At 44.0% G+C, this 19963-nt stretch overlaps 2 protein-coding genes and 1 non-coding gene across 3 annotated transcripts; all 3 read left to right on the top strand.

Annotated features, from left to right (window-relative positions):
- The first annotated feature begins 9625 nt into the window (after positions 1 to 9625).
- cops8 (COP9 signalosome subunit 8) lies at positions 9626 to 17744 on the top strand. Its single transcript, XM_070976156.1, has 7 exons — positions 9626 to 9758; positions 10461 to 10531; positions 10821 to 10869; positions 11353 to 11485; positions 16012 to 16119; positions 16254 to 16316; positions 17185 to 17744. Exons 1-7 carry the CDS (start codon positions 9687 to 9689, stop codon positions 17262 to 17264), a joined length of 576 nt encoding a protein of 191 aa, XP_070832257.1. The 5' UTR covers positions 9626 to 9686; the 3' UTR covers positions 17265 to 17744.
- Positions 12562 to 14298, top strand: trim63b (tripartite motif containing 63b). Its single transcript, XM_070976154.1, has one exon. The coding sequence runs from the start codon at positions 12830 to 12832 to the stop codon at positions 13892 to 13894; it is 1065 nt and encodes a 354-aa protein (XP_070832255.1). The 5' UTR covers positions 12562 to 12829; the 3' UTR covers positions 13895 to 14298.
- Positions 17745 to 19013: 1269 nt separating the features above from the next.
- Positions 19014 to 19087, top strand: trnai-aau (transfer RNA isoleucine (anticodon AAU)). Its single transcript has one exon. It is a non-coding gene; the product is annotated as a tRNA-Ile (tRNA).
- Positions 19088 to 19963: the final 876 nt, after the last annotated feature.

Raw genomic sequence — 19963 nt, 5'->3', positions numbered from 1 at the left:
TCCAAACACCTCATTAGGCTATAGGTGAAATATCTCAGTGCGGTGCAGAGCATCCAGCAGGGAGCATCCTGTCAAGTCACATTTCAACCGCTGCAATGAAAGAAGCTGAAAAACACAAAACCACTGCACAAAAACAGCCCTAATGATGTGCTGTGCCTCCATTGGCACCACTCTTAGCATATTATCTACTGTATGTTGTCATTTAGTTACCGTGAGCCAAGACAAACTACAGCAACAAACCCAGGACTTTAACAGAACCCATGCAAACCAGAGCAAAGCTGCTATTTACACTTTCAGCGCAGAATCTGGGTCAGTTGCAAATCCGTTCTAAGCTCAGGATGATCTGGCGGCTCGCTGAAGGTTCTCTCGTCCTCAAATCCAGGCAATGCATCCAGCTGCCACAGCCGGTCCCTCGGCACACACTGAAATGTGACCTGAGGAGGAGGAGGAGGCTCAAAACAGCAACACCTCATGCAACACAGATAATGAACTCCCAGATTCTGCATCACAAACCAATAAGCCACTAAAAGAGGATCTTAGGATGAATGAGGACGCTTTGCTTTATGGCGTCGCTGAAGAATAAAGAATCTTAGCGTGTGTGTTAGTTTATTCCTGTTTATATTCTTGTGTCCACCGAGGGACGGATGGGATAATGAGAGGCAGATGTGTTGGCAGGTGGGGATGATGTGGGAGTGTGAGTGGGTGGATGTGGGAGGCAGGTGGAGAGTGGTGGGTCTGGGAGGCTCCTCAGAAATGCATGGTGGTCCTGGGGGAAGCGGCTGGAGGCTGAGATGGAGGGACAGGCTGGACAAAATAAAAACAAGGGAGGCAGCAGACAGTCTGACAAATGCTGAATGAACTAAGACATCTCGATGTCGAGTCAGAAGCATTGAGCTAAATAAGGTGGGCAAAATAACAGGACCCCCCCTCCATAGAGTGAAATCCAGTGACAGGAGACTGTAATAAGTGCACAGTTAGAAATGTGGGTCTGTCTGTGAGTCCTGCAGCTCATTCACGTCACACTGCTTCTGCGATTTAACACATGAGTTTTCTGTGTTTTAGTGAAAAATGTGATTCCAGTCATTTCATCTGCAGCTTCAGAACAAGAGCTCTGCTGATTGTGCATGTTCAGGAGACTGAGGCTGAGGGAAAGCACAGACTTAAATCCAGGAGGGAGGACTAACGATGGGGCAGGTAAAACGAATCAACAAACACACAGGAAGTAAAGCAGCAGATGACGCGTGAGTAAAGTCCTTTCAACATAAAACAGGAAACAGCAAAACTAAACCCAAAACAGCATGTGAGTAAAAACTGTACCAAGTGTGATTCTGTTGACGTACGCTGATTAAAAAGTCTTATTTTCTTTTGCTAAATACACTCTGATTGGTGTCAAATCAAACAGATATTTACGATCTGAACTGTTAATGCCAACATGAAGCAGTCTCATTCCTCAGAGTGTCCTAAATGTTACAGCGAGGGACGGCTTTTATTTTTAGAAATCTTTGTTCGCAGAGACCCAGAAGGCTGTTTTTAAGTCTTTTTTTAGAATTTCTAATAAAATCCAGTTGCTGCTGTGTGTTTTTTTTATGCATCTGTTCATGTCGGAGCAATTTTGAGCTCAGAAATGCATCTTATCAGGAAACGCATGAGCAGCCTTCTGTGAGAGCCAAAAGCTTCTCAGATAGTTTGTGCTGTCGGCATTTATAGCTTCTTCTCTGGTTTTACAGACTTACAGAGAAGATCAGTGTATGAAGAGGATGTAGGGACAAACTATGACTGTAATGGTGATAGAAACATTAAACTGGGTTGTTATGATGGTTAATGGTGATGAGGGAAGTGTGGTTCAATACGACGCTTGTTAGGAGGATCAGCTCATTGTTGGTTTTGTTCTCATCGTGATGTTTGTTGAAAAATCAAAATATGGAGTATCGGCAGTCATACCCTGAAGGCACATGTGTTGTTGGCATCTTGTTCAGAGCAGCGGAGGGAAGGATGATGAAACTGGACCCCACTGTGGGAAGATGATGCATCTGCAAAGCAGTCCGCCTGCAGCTCAGCACCCTGCTGTGCCTCCTGTTACTCTGGTGGCCCAGCTCCATCATCACTGTTTTTTCTTCTTATTTAATGTCTTAAATTTCCCTTTGCTTCAAATCAAACAGAATCAGCGGCGGCGTTCTCCAGACGATGACGTCCGTTTGTAAATGACTTCTGATAATAGCACCAATCATGTGGATAGACAGCGACATTGTAATTCTGCTGCTTGAATGGCATCAACGCAAAAATGCATCTCTTTCCAAACGTTATAATCACCTTTGGTTCAGTCATTTGCAGACAAACGCTGAATTTTCTATATATAGCACATTCAATGCACAACTCCTGAATGCACTCGCTGTTGTTTTTGTATCCTGACATCACGGCGCACATTGTTTTCACTTGCAGTTGCATTCTGCAATCAAGCATCTTTGACTTCAGGCGCGAAGTAATTAGTCTGACAATTAGTGCAGAAATTAGAAATGTGCATGTGTAAGAGTCAGACATTCCTGCACAGACAGCTGAGTGTGATCCAAATCCAAAATCTAATATTGCATTGTATTGTAGACTCAGTACTGAGGACCAGGTGAGCATAGAAAACACACTGCTGTGGCTTCACTCTGGAGTACTGACACACATTTTATATTGATTTATTTTAAATGTATTAACGTGTTTACAACTGTGTCTCTCTCCTGCTTTCCCTGACACACACAAACGCAGAGTAAAATCATAAATATTGCATCTCTCCATCCCTTATGGGAATATCATAAAGATGTTGACATACACCCGCCTACCATCTGCGATTTTCACCTCTTAGAAGGAACTTGAATGGTGATGAATGCGCCGTTCTTGGCGAGGGAACATAACAAACTGGAGGATCAAAGGGGTTTGGGACTGTGCCAAGATGAACTGTGATATGTGTTCGAGCTGAAGCGAGCTTCATGTTGGATCTAATTCATGGCAAGCCCTGAAACTAACCGCAGTCATTAGGCAGGCAGGCTGAAGGAAAAAGAAAACAAACTTTCTTCCAGCTTAAAGCTTTCTGAGCACCTTAACGCTGAGCTGAAGAGCAGCGTTTCACTGGGTTTGAGCTCTGGAGACGTCCAGCATGACGGGGGTTTGTTTGTGGGCATCAAAGCTGCAGCAAACTGTGTTCAGTCACCAGCCAGCTGTGGGGGGATGGGCTCCTGTAGACGAAGAAGACGCTGCTTCTTCTTCTTCTTGTGCAACATATTTACTGTGCAATAACCCAAAGACACTATTTTATTATTCATATTTTGCTCGTGTGCAATTCAGTGTGAAATTGAACCAAAGCAGCCAGCTGAGCCTTCACAAACCAATATTTTTACACACTCTGGTATATAATGTATATAGCTGATGTCATTTCTTTTTGCTCTACTTGCTCCTTTTTCTCCCTCTCCTTTCCATTCTGGCTGTTAAAACAGGTGAATTTGCCCTGCGTGAGATCAATAAAGTTTTATCTTATCTTTGCTCCACACTGACGAGAGGTGACATGTTATAGTGATGTTTACAGAAACAGACTTTTTATTTCACAATTCGTGGCTCATGATCACATCTTTGTGTCAGTATAAAAGCCTCTTCTGTGATTGATTGTCAGCAGTTATTTTTGCATGTAAGATCAAATCTAACTGAACTAAAATCCAGCCTTGCACTGGGCACAGAGACCATGATGATCTGCAAAATGTCCAGAAACGTGACGTTAAAAAGAGACATCATCTGCTCTCTGTATTTTCATATTTGAAACAATATGAAGTCTCCTCTGAGAAAAACTCCCAAGCTGTCATTACGGCGTGACGGGGGGAGTCGTGTGTTTAAAGGAGAGACCGTTTGATTTGATTGATGCAAAACATTTCAGGATACAATCAACTCCACACGGATGAAGTCTCATTAATCCACCAATCGATAACACTCCAACCAAAATGATCTGGTTACACTGGCGAAGGTCCAGAAGATGCGATTCATTAAAATATTTAGTTCAAAACACTACAGTAATCCAAGGAGAGATGTTTTGTCATTTCATATTAGCTGGCGGATGGTTGATCTTCCACGTTTTCTCATAGGCGTAGGCTTCATGCTGTGGTCCTATCGTGTTTTCCAGCTAATAAGGCTCAGATAAAGTCATCTGCAGGCATCTATTTGCAAAGATTCAGGCAGAAATAAAAACTTTCTCCTTCAGTGTGTTCAAACTTCTATTACTCAGTACCAGTAGCACTTAGAGTGATTCAGGCTGCTGGGAATAAAAGTTCAGAGTTTTCCATTTCAAAAGAGATAAAAACGTTGGCTATGCCTTAGATCGGCGTTTTAGGCTAATTTTACAGGAGTTTAGAGGAAGCAATCTCACCGTTTGGCAAAGGTAGACGAACACCCTGAAAGAGAGAAACTCAAAGGAGAATAATCAGGTTTTTTTTATTTCAATTCAAAAGAAAATCATTCAATAAAAACTCCCCGTCCTTGTCAGAATATATAAATGTTGAGGTATAAACTTAGAAAAGGCCCTGTCATCACTAAAGACGGCACGCTGTCCAGTGGACTTGTGGTAGTTGTAGTATAGTCATGCATGCAAACAAAGGAAGACAGAACATCTCAGAAACCATCTTTAACACCGAAACAGGGATCAGCTGCAGCGGACGCCTCAAAGCCAGCTGACCTCAGCGTTGGATCCAAACCCGCTGCTTGACGTCATTTTACACAAACAAATGTCTCACTCTGTCTGAAACATGAGAGCAGGTTTCCTCTGCTGGGACCAGCAGTCAGTCGGGGTGATTTACACACAGCTGTGGTGATGTTACAGCAGCACCAGTTAAAGGAAGAGGATCGATAATATCTGTTGATACAGCTTCCAAACCGTTAAGCTAAACCCGGTGTGTGGTTGAACAGTCAATGGATGGAAGTAAATGATGAAAAGGCTTAAGTGATGATAGATGGGTTATCTGGAAAAGTGTCCTGTCTCCATTTAGAATCAGTTTTCTGTTGATTTCTGATGAATCAAACAAGACAACGAGCTGCTGAGGAAGAAGCTTTGAGATTCAGTCAAAGCAGCAAAACCACACAGTGAAAGCACTTCAGTGTAAGTATGATCAGCTACATTTACTGACAGTATCTGAAAGTAAAAGTACTCACAGCGCAGTAAAATGTGCCGTATGTGGATTCATATCACAGTGTGGTCCTACGAGAACCTCGTATTTAGCTGAAGACCCATAAAGGAGCTCTTCATCCTTCAGTTTAGCAGATGAGTGAAGTAAAATTTGCCCCTGAGATGAAGTGAAGTGTGAAGCTGCATGAAATACAAATACTCAAGTACAAATACCTCAAATTTGTACTTTGTGCTTTGGTTACTTTCCACTGACTGAAGCATATTGTGTGTCTGTGCATCTATTCTTTGCATATTTGAGTCAAGCTTCTTCCCACAGTCACCCAGCAGTGGAGTAAAACCTGGACCAACAGTCACTGATTTCATCACAGTTTGCCGTTTGCAGCTGGGATTGGAGATTCTGGTATTTTCTGGGAATTTTTGCCAAAATCTGCACCTGTTTCCTGTGAAAAATAGCTGCAGGATTCGGGAAATTTTCGTGTGTGTGTGTGTGTCCGGTGTGACCTTGAAATGCTATTTTAAAGTGGTCTGACTGAATCAGCGACATGTTTCCTCCATTTACTTTTCACGCTGCGTCCTTAAACACTGATTAGAACGACTGTGAACGAAGTGCAAACAAAAACAGTTCAAGCTCAACAAGTGGCTCAATCAGACAAGCACAAATCAGTGCAGAGCGCCGTTCAACAAGCGGACATCGAGTGCGGATAATCGCCCGACATTACAGATTCTCCTCCCCTCTAAGCACAGAAACCACAAATGGCTGCTTTGTCCCGTTTGTTGTCACTCTGCGCAGTAATAACCTCCCCTATGACCACCAGCAATCTTTAAAAACACATCAAGGTTGGAGCTGTGTTCTTTAGAGTACTTTCAAGAGATTTTTTATTCTACTGCCACGTAAAATGAATAAGAAAAAAGAACAGGGGAAACTTAGAAATTCCTTCATTGCGAGAAGAGCGACATGTTCAAGGTGGATGTGACTTTAAGTTGTCAGTGTTGCTCAATAAGGCCCAGCAGCAGTAAACAGATGATCCAGAATCTGCTGGAAAACAGAGCAGGTTCCCAAAATCTGGAATAAAAAGTCAACGCTCTACAGAAATCATCTCTAAAAGCAACTTTTCAGACACGTAAAGATGTGAAATGTTTGTTATATAACGTATAAATCCCCAGAGAAAATCACAGCCAACGGGCCGTACGGGCTTTAAAGTGACTGTAATGAAAGATGCAGCGCCTCAGTTCAGTTCATTTGCCAGTGAAGTAAAGGTGAAGCAGCCTCTCTTCCAAAAACTCAGTGGTGCGTTCAGTGTCATTAAACTCAGAGATCAAAGCGGCACTTTCTCAGCTGCGTACAGGAAGTGAAGCAGAACAGCTTTCAAAGGCGGAAATAAAAACATCCCATATCAGGCTCTTAATTACCACTTCTTATTTCCCTCTGTATCAGGATATTAAAAACGTGTATATTAGGCAGCATTTCCCCACGCCGCTCCCTCCAAATCTGTTTTTGTGAACTCCACATTTCAACATTTGTTTGGTTGTTCTAATTAACGAGAGTGAGACAAAAAAAAAAAATAAATAAAAAGATGCTAATTTTCTGTGCCTCTTTGAAACGCTCACCACAGAGAAGAACATGTATACAAAGTGATCTGCAGAGTGCTGCAAGCTGAGAGCTCCCAGCAGGGAAACAACACTGGAGGGGGAACATTCAGAGGAAGAATGAGCTCTGAATCCCATTGATGCTACAGACTGTGAGGCTGCTTCACAAAGCTCAGCACTGAGATTCATTTAACAGCAGAGAAGCTAAGTAAAGCACATCTGTGCGTTAGAGCTGCATGTTGTTACTGTCATTTACAGCTGACTTTGTCCTCTAATCTCCATCTCTGCCTTGCAGGCAGGGAGGAATCCAGCAGGTGTCAACCACACACCTGCGAGGAGCATCCAGTGAAGTCTCACATTAACGCTCCATAGACAGTCTGAGGCGGGTCACGGCTAGTTTACAGCCCTGAAATCCACTCCACAGAGAGGGAGGATGGTCCAGTATTTTTCTTGTGGTGATGTTTGATTCATTCGTGTGTCTGAGGGATTCTGTTTCAGGGTTTTTAAACTGTTAAACTGCTGCTTCGCGTTCCTCTGATCCTCTGCGTTAGACCACATCGCAACATCTTATAGATAGATTCTACCATTTTCAGGAAGAGATGAGAGGAGGGGAAGATAAGGGACTGCAGGATTGGACTGGGTGCTTCATAACGACGGCAGCGGATCAGAAACGTATTTTGTCCCTAAACCCTTCAGTGCTTTTATACTGTAAGCCTAAAATAGTATCAATCCATTCTCTGACACGCAGGGAGGTCTAAGAGCTGCAACAGAGTCTGAAAAAACAACCTTATAAACTGCAAAACTGAGCAATGCTGCGTGCATGTGGCAACTTTAGTCACTGCAGAGTCACGGGCAGGGGAATCAGTGCATGTGTGCTCGAGTTTATGCGCATTTTAAAGCCACAGAAATCATGATCGATCATCACATGCAAGGACTCATCAAGTTTTAAAGGCTTTTCCAAAGCTTCAGGGTTGTTTTGTTGTTGGAGAAAAAGCCATTCAGTAACCAGCAGTGGTTTTTTTTCCATGTGGATTTGCTCCTTTTCAAGTACAGAAATGGTTTGAGAGCACTTGTGCTGAATTTTTGAGCCCATGTTGCTTTTCACAGCGGGAGCAGAGACCGAACCCTTTGGTTTACCCATCCACAGTCCACCCACCTGAACACTGAGCCTGAAGGTCCACATCTGCTGCCAGGCTGGAGCTCTGATTCTTACAGACATCAAATATAAATATACATAATGTAACGGTGCTAATCCGCCTGAAACCATTTTCATTTTTCATCATTTTGGCTCATTTTTAGAAGATCAGACCATTTGTTTATATCTGTCAAACACTTAGATGGGTGTAGATATTCTGTGTGGTGTCACTGAAGACCTTTACAGGGCGGGAAGAGGAACACAAGATCTGAATTAATGAGATTTGTTGTATCTGAGTTTGCACTGGACTTGGCTTTAATCGCATATTTAAGGCAAAAAGGTGCAGTTAATTGTTCCCTGTCAGTGTTTTTCTGTCAGATCTGCTGCATTCACGTGTCTGTTGCATTTTATGCTGCAGAGGTTTAAAATCATTTGAACTCCTTTATATCCTGTTGGTAGTTTAATCTGCAGCAATGCATCATATTCTATAAGATCATCATATGTTTGCAGCCTGGCCGTCCTGTGAGAACCTTGTATCTCCAAAGAGTTTGATGAGCTCAGCCTGTTTTCAGCTTTGTGGTGATGCATTTTCAGCTGATCCAAGGGGCTTTTCAAAGAGTTTGTTTAGCTGAAGACCCATAAAGGAGCACTTCAACCTTCAGTTTATGACAAAATCAACAGATCTGGAGATACATGGAACTGACTGAAAATCGAGTCAAGCTGTGAGACAAATGCAGTGGAATAAAAACAACAATATGCCTCTGCTTTGAAGTATAAAATTGCATGAAATGATGATACTTAAATAAATAAGTACCCTGAATTGGTGCATGCAGTATTTATTGCAACATGTTTTTATTGTTGCCCTTAGACATTAAAACTAGATTGTGAAGTTTAAAAACTGGCTGACTGAGTGCAAATTTTCCCCAGAAGATAAAAACAAGCATTTTATTTCTAACCTGAGGGAAACAGGATGGCAGCTTTAAACTGAAGCTTCATAAAAGAGATGTGAATCTGAAAGAAGTTTCATACAGCGGGCGTAACGTTATTTGGAAGAGACGTTTGAAGTCAGCAAACTACAAAGTTCTGAAAAGCAAAATAACTGTCATTAAAATGAAAGAAATTTGGAGGAGCCTCACCCTCAACGCTGGCGACGACCTAAAGCAGGAAAGATGAACTGAGTGCAGATGTGTTCTCCATAACAGCTAAAAAAAAAACATCTAAACACATCAAAATGGAAGAAGCACATTATAGTTCTTCCTGTGGTGCCAAGCCATTTTCCAAATGGAGTAGAAACATGTATGTAGTCAACAACATCAAAGAAAATGGAGAGATCAAAAAGTATTAAGATGCAGAGAGCCGTGACACCGGCAGGCAGAGAGCGTCATTAGCAAATTTAAGTACTGAGGAGTCACTCAGACCAGACTGAATTCTCCAAAATGCTGTTTGCAATCCATATTTAAAAAACAATCAGCTGAAGGAAACTTTCAGATATAAATGAGAATTTAAGAATAAATCTATATTTCCAGGTTTCCAGATTATCATATTTGTATGTTGAGTATTGTTTAAAAAATAATTTGGACACCATTAATGTAATTTAGATGGGATGTTATTGGCATTTTATTGTATTATATTGAACTACAGTCTAATTGACTCTTGGATTGCAGCTTTGATTTAAAATGCTAGAGGTGATGTCTAACACAGATCCTGTAGTTCGCTCTTCATCCAGTGGAGGGCAGCAACATCTGCCTTTGCAGCAACTGGAATTAGGCAACACAGAAGAAGAAGCTGCTGCTGTAACTGCTACAGCTAGGCATCATCATGCCTGCTGCTGTGATTATGGAGGAAAACTTTGATAAATTATTAGAGCAGTGTGAAGCTCAGGAGCTCGAGGTAAGCGCTGAATTGCGATACTCTTTATTATTTTGTGCCAGCAGTAAATGTTGTCTTTCAGCTTTTCTGTCGCTGAAGGGCTTGGTAGAAGTGTTTCTTACAGTTAGCTCATGAGCAGTTAAGGCTAACGTTCTGTCTACGAAGCTAGCTTGTTTTCAAGTTTGGCCTCAAACACTGTTAAATTAACTTACGTTAGGTGTTAACTCATAAATCAGCCAGTGCCATGCTAACAACGCCGGGGAACGTATCTTCATTCAAACGGAAGCGGCTCAGTTGCTATAAGAAGATAGCTAGTTAGCTAACTTTGATAGCCAGAGAGCTCTTCGCTATGTTAGTAAACAAAGCTACAGCTAACGCCTCTGTATTGTTTTACGTAGGATTTGCTAACATAGAAACTATTGCTTAAATTAAGGTTAAGTGCGTGGCGTCAGGTAACCTATGCACCGGCTATTTACCTTCACAAATACAGTGTTACTGTCAGGTGAGGGACAAATGCTATAACGTTAGCATAAGCTAAGGACATTAATAACATACCGGACGGGGCGGCTAATGCTGAATGTGAGACTGTGGAAATTACAGTCTTTAGCAAATGTGTACTAGCTAGCTATCTTAAAATATGCAGGATTGTTTAGGGATGTAAGGGTAGCTTGGTTTTCTGCTAGCTTCCAGCTTTAACATCACACCTGCATTCATTTCCAACAGGCTCCAGGGGGCATTGCAACACCTCAAGTCTACGCTCAGTTGCTGGCGCTCTATTTACTTCATAATGACATGTAAGTCAAGCGTGTGTTTGTCTTCAGCTCTGTGTGCTGACAGCAATACTGTAGTACATTATACATATAAAACATGACAGCAAAAGACAGAGGACATCCAAAAATGGAACACTGATTGTCATCATCACTTATAGCTCTGAAAAGTACTGTAACGGTGTTTGGCTTGTTAATGAATATGTGACAGTAGGTACCTGAAGTCTGTTCAGTCATAACTCCAAACCCTGTGTTCTGTTGTTGGCCTGCCCCTGTAATCTGTGTATTTTCTTACTTTTCACGGTGGATCTAACAGGAACAATGCCAGGTATCTTTGGAAACGGACTCCCCAGGCAATAAAATCGGTAAGCATGTTGAAGCATATGTAGACGCTGGTAATGAAGTACGACTGAAGCCCGTTTCAGTAGGATACATGTGATTGTCCTGTTATGCTTTCTGCTTGAGTAGTCACCATATTTACCCTTTTGCAACTTGAAAATAAACATGTAATGGTAATTATAACTTCTGATGTGCTTGTTGTTTTGCTTCTGGCTGTCAAGTGTAAAATAAAGAATGGAATAAATAATGATGAATAATAATAATCAGATCACACATCTTTGTCAGATGCTCAGCTGAGGCCTGAGGTTCTCAGATTATAGAAGAAAAAGCCTCATGTTGCGTAAACGTGTGATTTGTCATTTCTGTTATGGACAGGATGGTTAAAAAAATGGAACCACTGTGATTCAGTATCCAGAGTATTTGGGTGTGACTGCTCTTTATAGTAGCATGAAAACCACAGTCTTGTCATGCTGTACGTTTTTCAAATGTTTTCCTCTTCTGGTGTTCAGGCAAACCCTGAGTTAACAGCTATTTGGGCTGTTGGCCAACGCATTTGGCAGCGAGACTTTCCAGGGATCTACACCGCCATCGCAGCTTACCAGTGGTCAGAGAATATCCTTCCGGTCATGGAGGCCCTTCGAGGTAACAACAAAAGTCACGTCTAATCCGACATTTCTCTCTTAATTACTTTACATGTCATTTAGCTCTTTAGATTATGAAAACACTTGAAATAATGTTCTTCTGCATAACATATTTGGCTCTGGTGAAAAATGCCTTCTGCATGACTGAGAAATACAATCAGCAGAGGTCACCAGCTGAGCAGTTTCAGTTATGATGCAACCCAGGAGTCATAACATGTTGGACAATTAAGAGACTGAATTCGATTGTTTACAATTCCTTTTTATTTCCAGCAGTGTTCCATACATGAAGCTAGTTCAGGTGGTTACGACACAGTAAGATATCAGTTGACATGCTCACATACTTGCACTGACACTCTCTCATAATGTTGCAGAATATCTAGATGTTTCTGCTGTGTGTTGATTTCATGCGTCACCTTCTGACATCAAATGCATCGTTCTGAGAAACATTCCTGTGTGACATGCTCGCAGTGATTTGGGCATCTGTGTCATGTGATGTCTCCTTGTGTCAGGGTTAAGAATAGCTTCACCCTCATGTTTTCGGTACTTTGTGTTGACCTGCTGTGCATGCTGACGTTCTCTTATGCCATAAGACTCTTTGGCAATCATTGATGATGAGCCTGGTGAATGTGTGTACAGTGTGTTTGAATGTCAGTGCACACACTTTACTTTTTTAAAAAGCTCTTAGTAAAGCAGATTTAAGACTTAAACTTTATGTAATCGAATACTTGATAAAGTTGTAATTAATCATCAAAACAGTGATTTTTCTGCCAATTAATTTCATTGGTTGATTTAAATTGGCAACAAAGTCACTGTGTCTTCAGTAGATCAGCACTTCAGTAGCAAACACGGTAAATAACAACAAGATAAAATGGTCAAAACAACACAGGAGTCACAGGATGTTGACATTGACTTGTTTACCAATTAGACTGAGCTCCCTCTGTCAGCCCGTCCAGTCACATGGACCGTGGCTGTCTCTGCTCAGTCCACCACTTCTGTCAGTGCGAGGAGGGACGCAGCGCCCACTGGGACATGTGACACATGCAGCACCTCGGAGGAGGGGGCCATTTCTGTGAAAAGATCCCAAGGCAGCAAGCAGGCAGGAATGCGGGCTCTGGGTGGTGGGACGGATCGGATGTCACCAGCTGTGAGGGCTGCTATAAAGGACGGAGCTGCTAGCTGTCAGCCAGAGTAGATATCAGCATTTCACTTGTTGCAGCACATGTAAGAGTCTGCCCTTCGTTTTAGGAGCTTTTAGAAACCAGCAGAGAGAGCGTGAAGGTTTTTGATTCCTCTTGTGAAAACTAGGACATTTACTGGTCTAACTGAAGGCAGAGACATTTCCATCATGGACGTCCAGAGGACAGGATCTATGGTTCGTCCCCCGAGCCCCATGGACAGCCTGGAGAAGCAGCTGAGCTGCCCCATCTGCCTGGACATGTTCACCAAACCTGTGGTCATCCTGCCCTGCCAACACAACCTTTGCCGTAGTTGTGCCAGCGACCTCTACGACTCGCGCAACCCGTACCGCTTTTCTGGTGGCGTCTTCCGCTGTCCTACGTGCCGGTTTGAGGTTGTGCTCGACCGCCACGGCGTGCATGGGCTTCAGCGCAACTTGTTGGTAGAAAATATTATTGACATCTACAAGCAGCAGCAAGAAGGCAGCGGCAGTGGAAACACAGAAAGCACCCTGAAGCCCAAAGAATCCAAAGAACCACTGTGTCAAGAGCACGAGGACGAGAAGATCAACATCTACTGCGTGACCTGCCAGGTGCCCACCTGCTCTATGTGCAAAGTGTTTGGCCAGCATAAGGACTGTGAGGTGGCACCTTTAGCAAGTGTTTACCAGGCCCAGAAGGGTGAACTCAGTAATGCTATCGACACCCTGGTGGCTAGCAATGGCCGCCTGCAGGCCCTGCTCAACCAGATGGAAGACGCCTGCCGTGCTGTGCAGGAGAACGCTCAGCGTGCTAAGCAAGGGCTTGCTGAGCGCTTTGACCTGCTATACGCCGTCCTGGAAGAGCGCAAGACCGTTCTGCTCGAGCAGATTGGCAAAGAGCAGGACGAAAAGGTGGCAGCTCTGCGGGAGCTGGCTCAACGTTACGGTGAACGACTGCAGGCCAGTTCAGAGCTCACAGACACGGCCGTGAGGGCGCTGGAGCAGGGCGGCGCTGCCGAGTTTCTGCTGGCCTCCAAGGGCCTCATCTCGCAGACCAAAGATGCAGCTAAAGGCTCACTGGGGGAAGAGAGGCCAGAGCCAGGCTTCGAGAAGATGGACCACTTCACTTTGTCAACAGAGCACGTGGAGGCCATCCTGGCAAAAATGGACTTTGGAGCAGCTGATGATGATGAATTTGAGGATGCAGAAGAAGAAGAAGAGGAGGAGGAGGAGGAAGAGGAGGAGGAGGAATAATGAAAATTGAAGTGGTTCGGACTTGTAGGATTTTCAGTAACGTGTGCTGTTGAAGGTGTCTGACCCTGTTTGTGTCAGGGACTTCTGCTGTTGAGAGGATTCTGAGGTTACAGTGGATTTGGGCTAAAATGGCTTGGCCTCACTTTCAGTGCAATATTTAATTTCACTGTCGTATTCGTACTTTTTCTTAACTTTTTTTATACTTTTGTACTTCTAAGCCATTTGAATGAAAAAATGGGTCTTGATAAATGTAAATATAGAATGTCTGAAGATTGATTACACGTCATTTTCCTCATAAGTTGCTTCTGGAAGTGTTTTTCTCACTTTGTGTTGAATTGGTGATCAGCTGATCTGCCTGTAATCACCTAATCTGTCTTTAATGGAACGTGGAATAAAGCTGCATGAAGTTGAACATCCATTTGCTTTATTGCTGAATGAAAACATGAAGTTTAAGTTAAGGGAGCTTTTCTTTGGAGTACTTCCATCAAAATGTCCCCCAGTCTGTTGCTGCTCTTAACTTGGCATCAGGTGGTATTTAAAAATAAAAGCCCTTGCCATGTCCTGTCTGCTTTGCCTTTGCTGGTGAAAAGTGGGGGCTATTTTTAAGAGGTGAGAGGGTGAGAAATGATAGCGGCCCTAGAATAGTCCGGCAAGGACAGGCCAGGTCCTGTTTCTCCTCCATAAAACTCCCGTCCTCCCACTTATGGACGTCTTGCTCAGCAGCTCCGACCGAGGGCATACTCAGAGAGGCCGGTCCAGTTGCCACACGAGTCATGGCCTAACGGTCAAGAGGCCAGCGGTAAAAATACACGTCTGCCCGAGGACTGGGTTACAAAAAGCCCCTCGACGTGACCTGCTTGGCTGTGCGACACCTCATTTCTTTTCTAATAAGCAGCCAGTCAGGTGCAAGAAAGTTGTTCCAACACAAGAAGCGGTTTTATGACGCGTGATAAATGGTTCACATTTAACAGATGGACGTTTCATACTGACTCGAGAGGGAAAAACAACTCATGCATCAGCGGCGAGACGGCACAAAGGCAGAACAGAAGTATTTCATCCACGTTTCTCTGTAAGCATTAAAATAGTCTGCTGCAATCAGAGCCTGAAGAGGAACTATTTTCCTCCACAAGCATAACTTTGATCAAAACCATAACACAATAAAAATGAAGTGCCTTCAAACAGTTGATGCATAAACACTGCTTTGACGTACTTTTCCAAGCTTTTTGTCTCTTTTCAGTCAAGTACAATAACAGAGCAGGAAGCCCCTTGGACGGCAGGATGGGAAAGCGCTCTTGACAAATCTCCAGCCCTCCCCTCACAGCTGTCTCTTCTCATCCCACTTGTTATTGTTACTGCAGCGAGCTGCTTCAACAGACCGGGGTCCGCTGTTGGTACACATGAACCGTTGCTAGGCTATAAAAAACCAAAGGCCGCAACCCTGAGGCTTTTACGTGACGGCCGCAGGAGCTGCAGCAGCAGGTCCGTGCTGGGGTGTGTTGTCCCAGGCTTGTGAGGCCCGTCACTCTTAAGTTATCTCCACGAACTGCAGCACCACGTCAAGTCAGGCTAGATAAATAGGGCCACTTTGACATTTTGGAAGCCTGAGTCAGTGCAGACTTCAGCGCAGGATATCATGTCATGATTCATCTGAAGCTCGCCCCATTTAACAAGATCTATTGTGAAGTATTCCTGCTTATGGAACATCTTAATTTCCTATTTATTCCAAATGCTCCATTTCATTCAAAACAAATCCAGATGCTAACAGCAGCTAAAGGAGGACGAGCCAGACTCTTTGTCCAGAATAGCTTGATTTTATTTTAATCCTGCAGCGGCTCCTGCAAGTTGTTAAGTTGTTTGTGACTGTGAGCTCGTTTGGCCAGAGGAGGAGACGTAGTGGCGAGAAGAATCGACGTCATGACCACAAACGCACAGAATTAACAAAACCAGAGGAGGAAAAGCATGAAATGCAAGAAGTGACCACAGCAGAGAACTGTTTGTTTGATGTGTTTTTAGCAGCCGCTGGCTTAGAAAACGCTGCCTGTCGCTCTCAATCATTAATTGTCTTAATCTTAAGTGTGTCCACGTGGACCTTAACGTGCTTCATGGCTCGTTCGCAGAGAGCACTCGGCAAAGGGCCTACAGTCTCGTGGCTCAGGCTTACACCTCCATCACAGCAGAGGACTTCGCCGCCTTCGTGGGATACTCTGTGGAAGAGGCAGTAAAGGGTGAGACTGAGCGTCCTTCAGGACTTCAGCACTGTATCTCCACATAGATGTGTTGTACTTCCATTACCTCACCCTGTTATATATTCGCTGATGAAGCTATTTTCTCCTCCTTTCTCACTTGTCTTTGTCTGCAGGTGTGGTGAGCCAGGGCTGGCAGGCAGACCCCGCCACCCGCATGGTGATGCCCAAAAAGCCAGGTAGGTGGCAGTATTGCTCCTCTTATTTGTTCCCGTCGTCAGCCCGCTCTCCCCCCCTGAGTAACCCTACACCCACCGTCCTGCTACTCTTCCTCCTAGATTTTATTAGGCACAAAAAATATATGGAGGGCAGGGATTTAGGAGCCATTTTAAGCTCAAAGAAAGACGAGTGGCTGTTTAGTTTTCCAAGAATCTCTCTTTGATTTGCTAAATCTCCCTTGTCTATTGTCCATATTTCCAAAACTTCACTCAACCACTCCCTTTCTTTTCTCCCCCGTGCTCCCTTATTTTGTCAGATTTTATAATCACATCATCACACGTCCTAAGTTGGTGCATTGATCCGTGTTGTGAGACCCGCTGATGGATGCAAACAGTCGAAGGGGAGGTCACGGTCCGCCTTTGTCTCTGTAATCATCAGACGTTGCTGCAGAAGCATCTGTTGCACACGTGTCCTGCACAACACGCTAACCCACTCACCATTAATCCTCACATGTCTGCCTTTCCCCCCCGTCCACAGCGCCACTGGGACTTAATAGCGCTTCGGTGATGTGGGTTGCATAGTGTGTCTCGCACAGGAAATCACTCTGGTTGTGATAAATGTAAAGAGTTGTAATGATCTCCAGGCTGAATGTCTCGCAGACACATGGGGAGACTCTGTAGGTTGTGCTTTTAAACAGGACGGGGGAGAAGCGGTGAGGTCAGATGTCAACAGCGCGGTTAACCTGCGTCCTGCTGAGTCTGTCTGAGCTGGAACACGTGGGCTTTACCCGCCGGGGGAAGTTAGAAGATCGATAGCGCTTGGCACAACGAGGAATCCCCCTCTGACTCAGCTTCTCCTCCTCGGTGTCTTTCTCCTCTCTCCCCACAGATCCTCCCCCCGTCTCGTTGGTTCCAAATGAGCAGCAGTTGGCCAGACTCACTGACTACGTGGCTTTCCTCGAGAACTGATAACCCACCGCGACCACTGCCACCCGTTCACCGCTTGCTTGGTACAGAGGGAGAGCACAGGTTCGGACAGACTCTTCCTCCTCCCTGCAAAGACCCACTCCCCGATAAAGACGTACCAAAAACACACACATCCTCTTGCATGAATGCTGCGAGCTCTTCTGAGGCCGGCCTGCAGCTTCCCCTCTCGATTCAAAAACAGACACAGTGTTGTCTCATTTTTTGTTCTCTCTCTGATGTATACATTTGGGTCTGATTTTGGAGGTATTACAGGAATTATGTTTCCTGTGACTGTCAGTATGTTTTTATTGCTCGCCTAACAAACCTCCCTCACAACAGAAATACACCAACTTGTATGTACAGCACGTCCGTTCTGGCTGTCAGGTAACAGAAGTCTTGGCATGCGTGCAGCACCGTGTGGATTTCAGACCTCATATTTTGAAGTTTTGACTGGTGAATAAATATTTTGCTGTTTCTTATCCAGAGTTTGTCAGTTCTTTTATTCAACTTTCAGGTTCAGGGGCCAAACGGTGTCACATGCAATAAGTTTTCCTTTTTCTGGGGCCTGGCATTAATAATGCACATACATGAGGAAGAACATGATTAAACCGATATATGTTCCTCATGTATGAGCTGCGGTGGATAATTAAAGGAGTGGTCGTGACATCAGCCTTTAAGTCTGCAAACTTCCATGTCTGCTGCATGACTAAAGCCATCAGGTCGTTTTACTGGAACATGCGAAGCAGCTTTGTGCTCAAAGATAGAAAATTGCTGTATGGATGAAGTCATTGTTAAATATTTTCACAATTAAAATGAATGCCCTGAATCTAATCAGCAGGAGTTCACGTCAGAGAAATGATGGATGTTTTATTTTGGAAAGTCGGATCTGGCTGCCATCTGCTGATCGGTGCTACAAAATAAAAGTCTGGTGATGATTTTTTTTTTCCTCAAACATAAACTTCGTATTTACTTTGCAGTCATTTGATCTGTGGCGTAGCTTCGCGTTCAAAGGAAGTGTCAGACATTTGATGTGATTTAGTGTGAAACCAGGGCCGTTCCCTGCGTGTCTGCGGAGGCGAGGAACTCATTTCTTTCCTGACACGGTTTGCTTTGTTTCCAGAATTGCACATTGGACACGACTGCACACACAGATACTGACATTCGCTTTGTATTTGCTGTGCTGGCTCTTCCTCGCTCGGCCTGTTAAGCAGCTATTTTAGTAACAATCCAGGCAACATCTTCCTATAAATACAAATTGTCTCAACATTTCATGAACGTGGCTCAGACTTGAACGCATCTTGCTGGTTTAGATTACTCTCACCTATATATAGAAATGTTACAGTATGTGTACGTATGCAGTATAAACACGTGTTGGCGTGCTGGCCATGTCCAGGCATGTGTTGAACCAGCGCTGGCCTCATGTCAGCGCAGTGTGCCAGAATCAGTCAGCAGGAGTGTGAGAAGGTAACCGACCTTCATCACGCTACTAAATTTGTACGCAGGAGCACATGCACCTCCACAAACCTGAAGCTGTGCGTCACGGCAGAGGCAGACTCAAGAATACAACTTGAAAGTTCACGTTAGACCTGATACTCCTACAGTTCTTCGCTTGTTTAATTCAGAATGTGCTGACGGAGGGCTTCACAATCAGCATCAGAATCAGCTTTATTGGCCAAGTGTGTGAGCACATACAAGGAATTTGACTCGTGATGTTTCAGACGACTGTTATGATGTAGAACACCTGTTGTACATGGCCGGTTAGCACAGCTGGTGAGAGCGTGGTGCTAATAACGCCAAGGTCACGGGTTCGATCCCCATACGGGCCGAACTTCTGCTGAAATGGCTTCAATATGATACTGAACCCTGAGACCAGAACGTGTGCTGTTTCACTGAAGCTGTTTGTTTGAGTATTCAGATGGTTAGCCCGTCTGTGGCCTGTTTAAGCCTGTCTTTCGCCATCGAAAAATTAGCATCCTAATGCTAATGATATGTCAGTTAATGTGGCATATGGATGCATCTTGCTAACCAAGCTAGCGCTAGTATTAGCTGACAGTGAAGTTCACAGTCAGATCCACCCTCTCCTCCAAAAAAACAAGATGGCGTTGACCAAAATACCAAACCCGAGGCAGCCAGCGGATGACGTCACGGTGTCTACATCAACGTCTGACGAGTCTGTGTGCGCATGCACGAGCGAATATAAAGCACATTCCTCAGCACTTCAGACGCATTTTAATCGCTGTGAAGGAGAAGTTTTTTATTTACGCTGGCAGGTTTCCTCCAGACCGGAGAAGAAGTTCTGGAAGCACAAACCCTAAAACGTCTTTGAGGAAATCTATAAGTGAAACAAGGCCTGAGTCCTGCCAGTGGACACTAAATCAGTCCTCACAGAGCAGTTTTGGTGCTCTTTAAAACCCTTTCAGGTCATTAATACTGAGTAACATAATGCTCAGCACAGTTTTACAGGTTCGTATGATCCATAAATTATGTTGAGGCTGTTGTGAGGCAGCTGGAGAACACTTTGAAGTGCCAACTCAAGGTCATTCTGGACTTCCAGGATAGATTCAGCGAGTTTTTGGTTCAATGAAGGTCAGCGACAAGACTTTTTTTAAACCCCGAACTTCTCTGTTCATCCCATGAATGTGTGACATGTAGTTTAGCCTGAAAGCAGAGCCCCACAGAGGGAAACAGCAGTGACAACTTGC

This window comes from Chaetodon trifascialis, chromosome 12, assembly GCF_039877785.1.
Source record: "Chaetodon trifascialis isolate fChaTrf1 chromosome 12, fChaTrf1.hap1, whole genome shotgun sequence".
Lineage (NCBI taxonomy): Eukaryota > Metazoa > Chordata > Actinopteri > Chaetodontiformes > Chaetodontidae > Chaetodon > Chaetodon trifascialis.
This window is presented reverse-complemented; position numbering and strand designations above follow the sequence as displayed.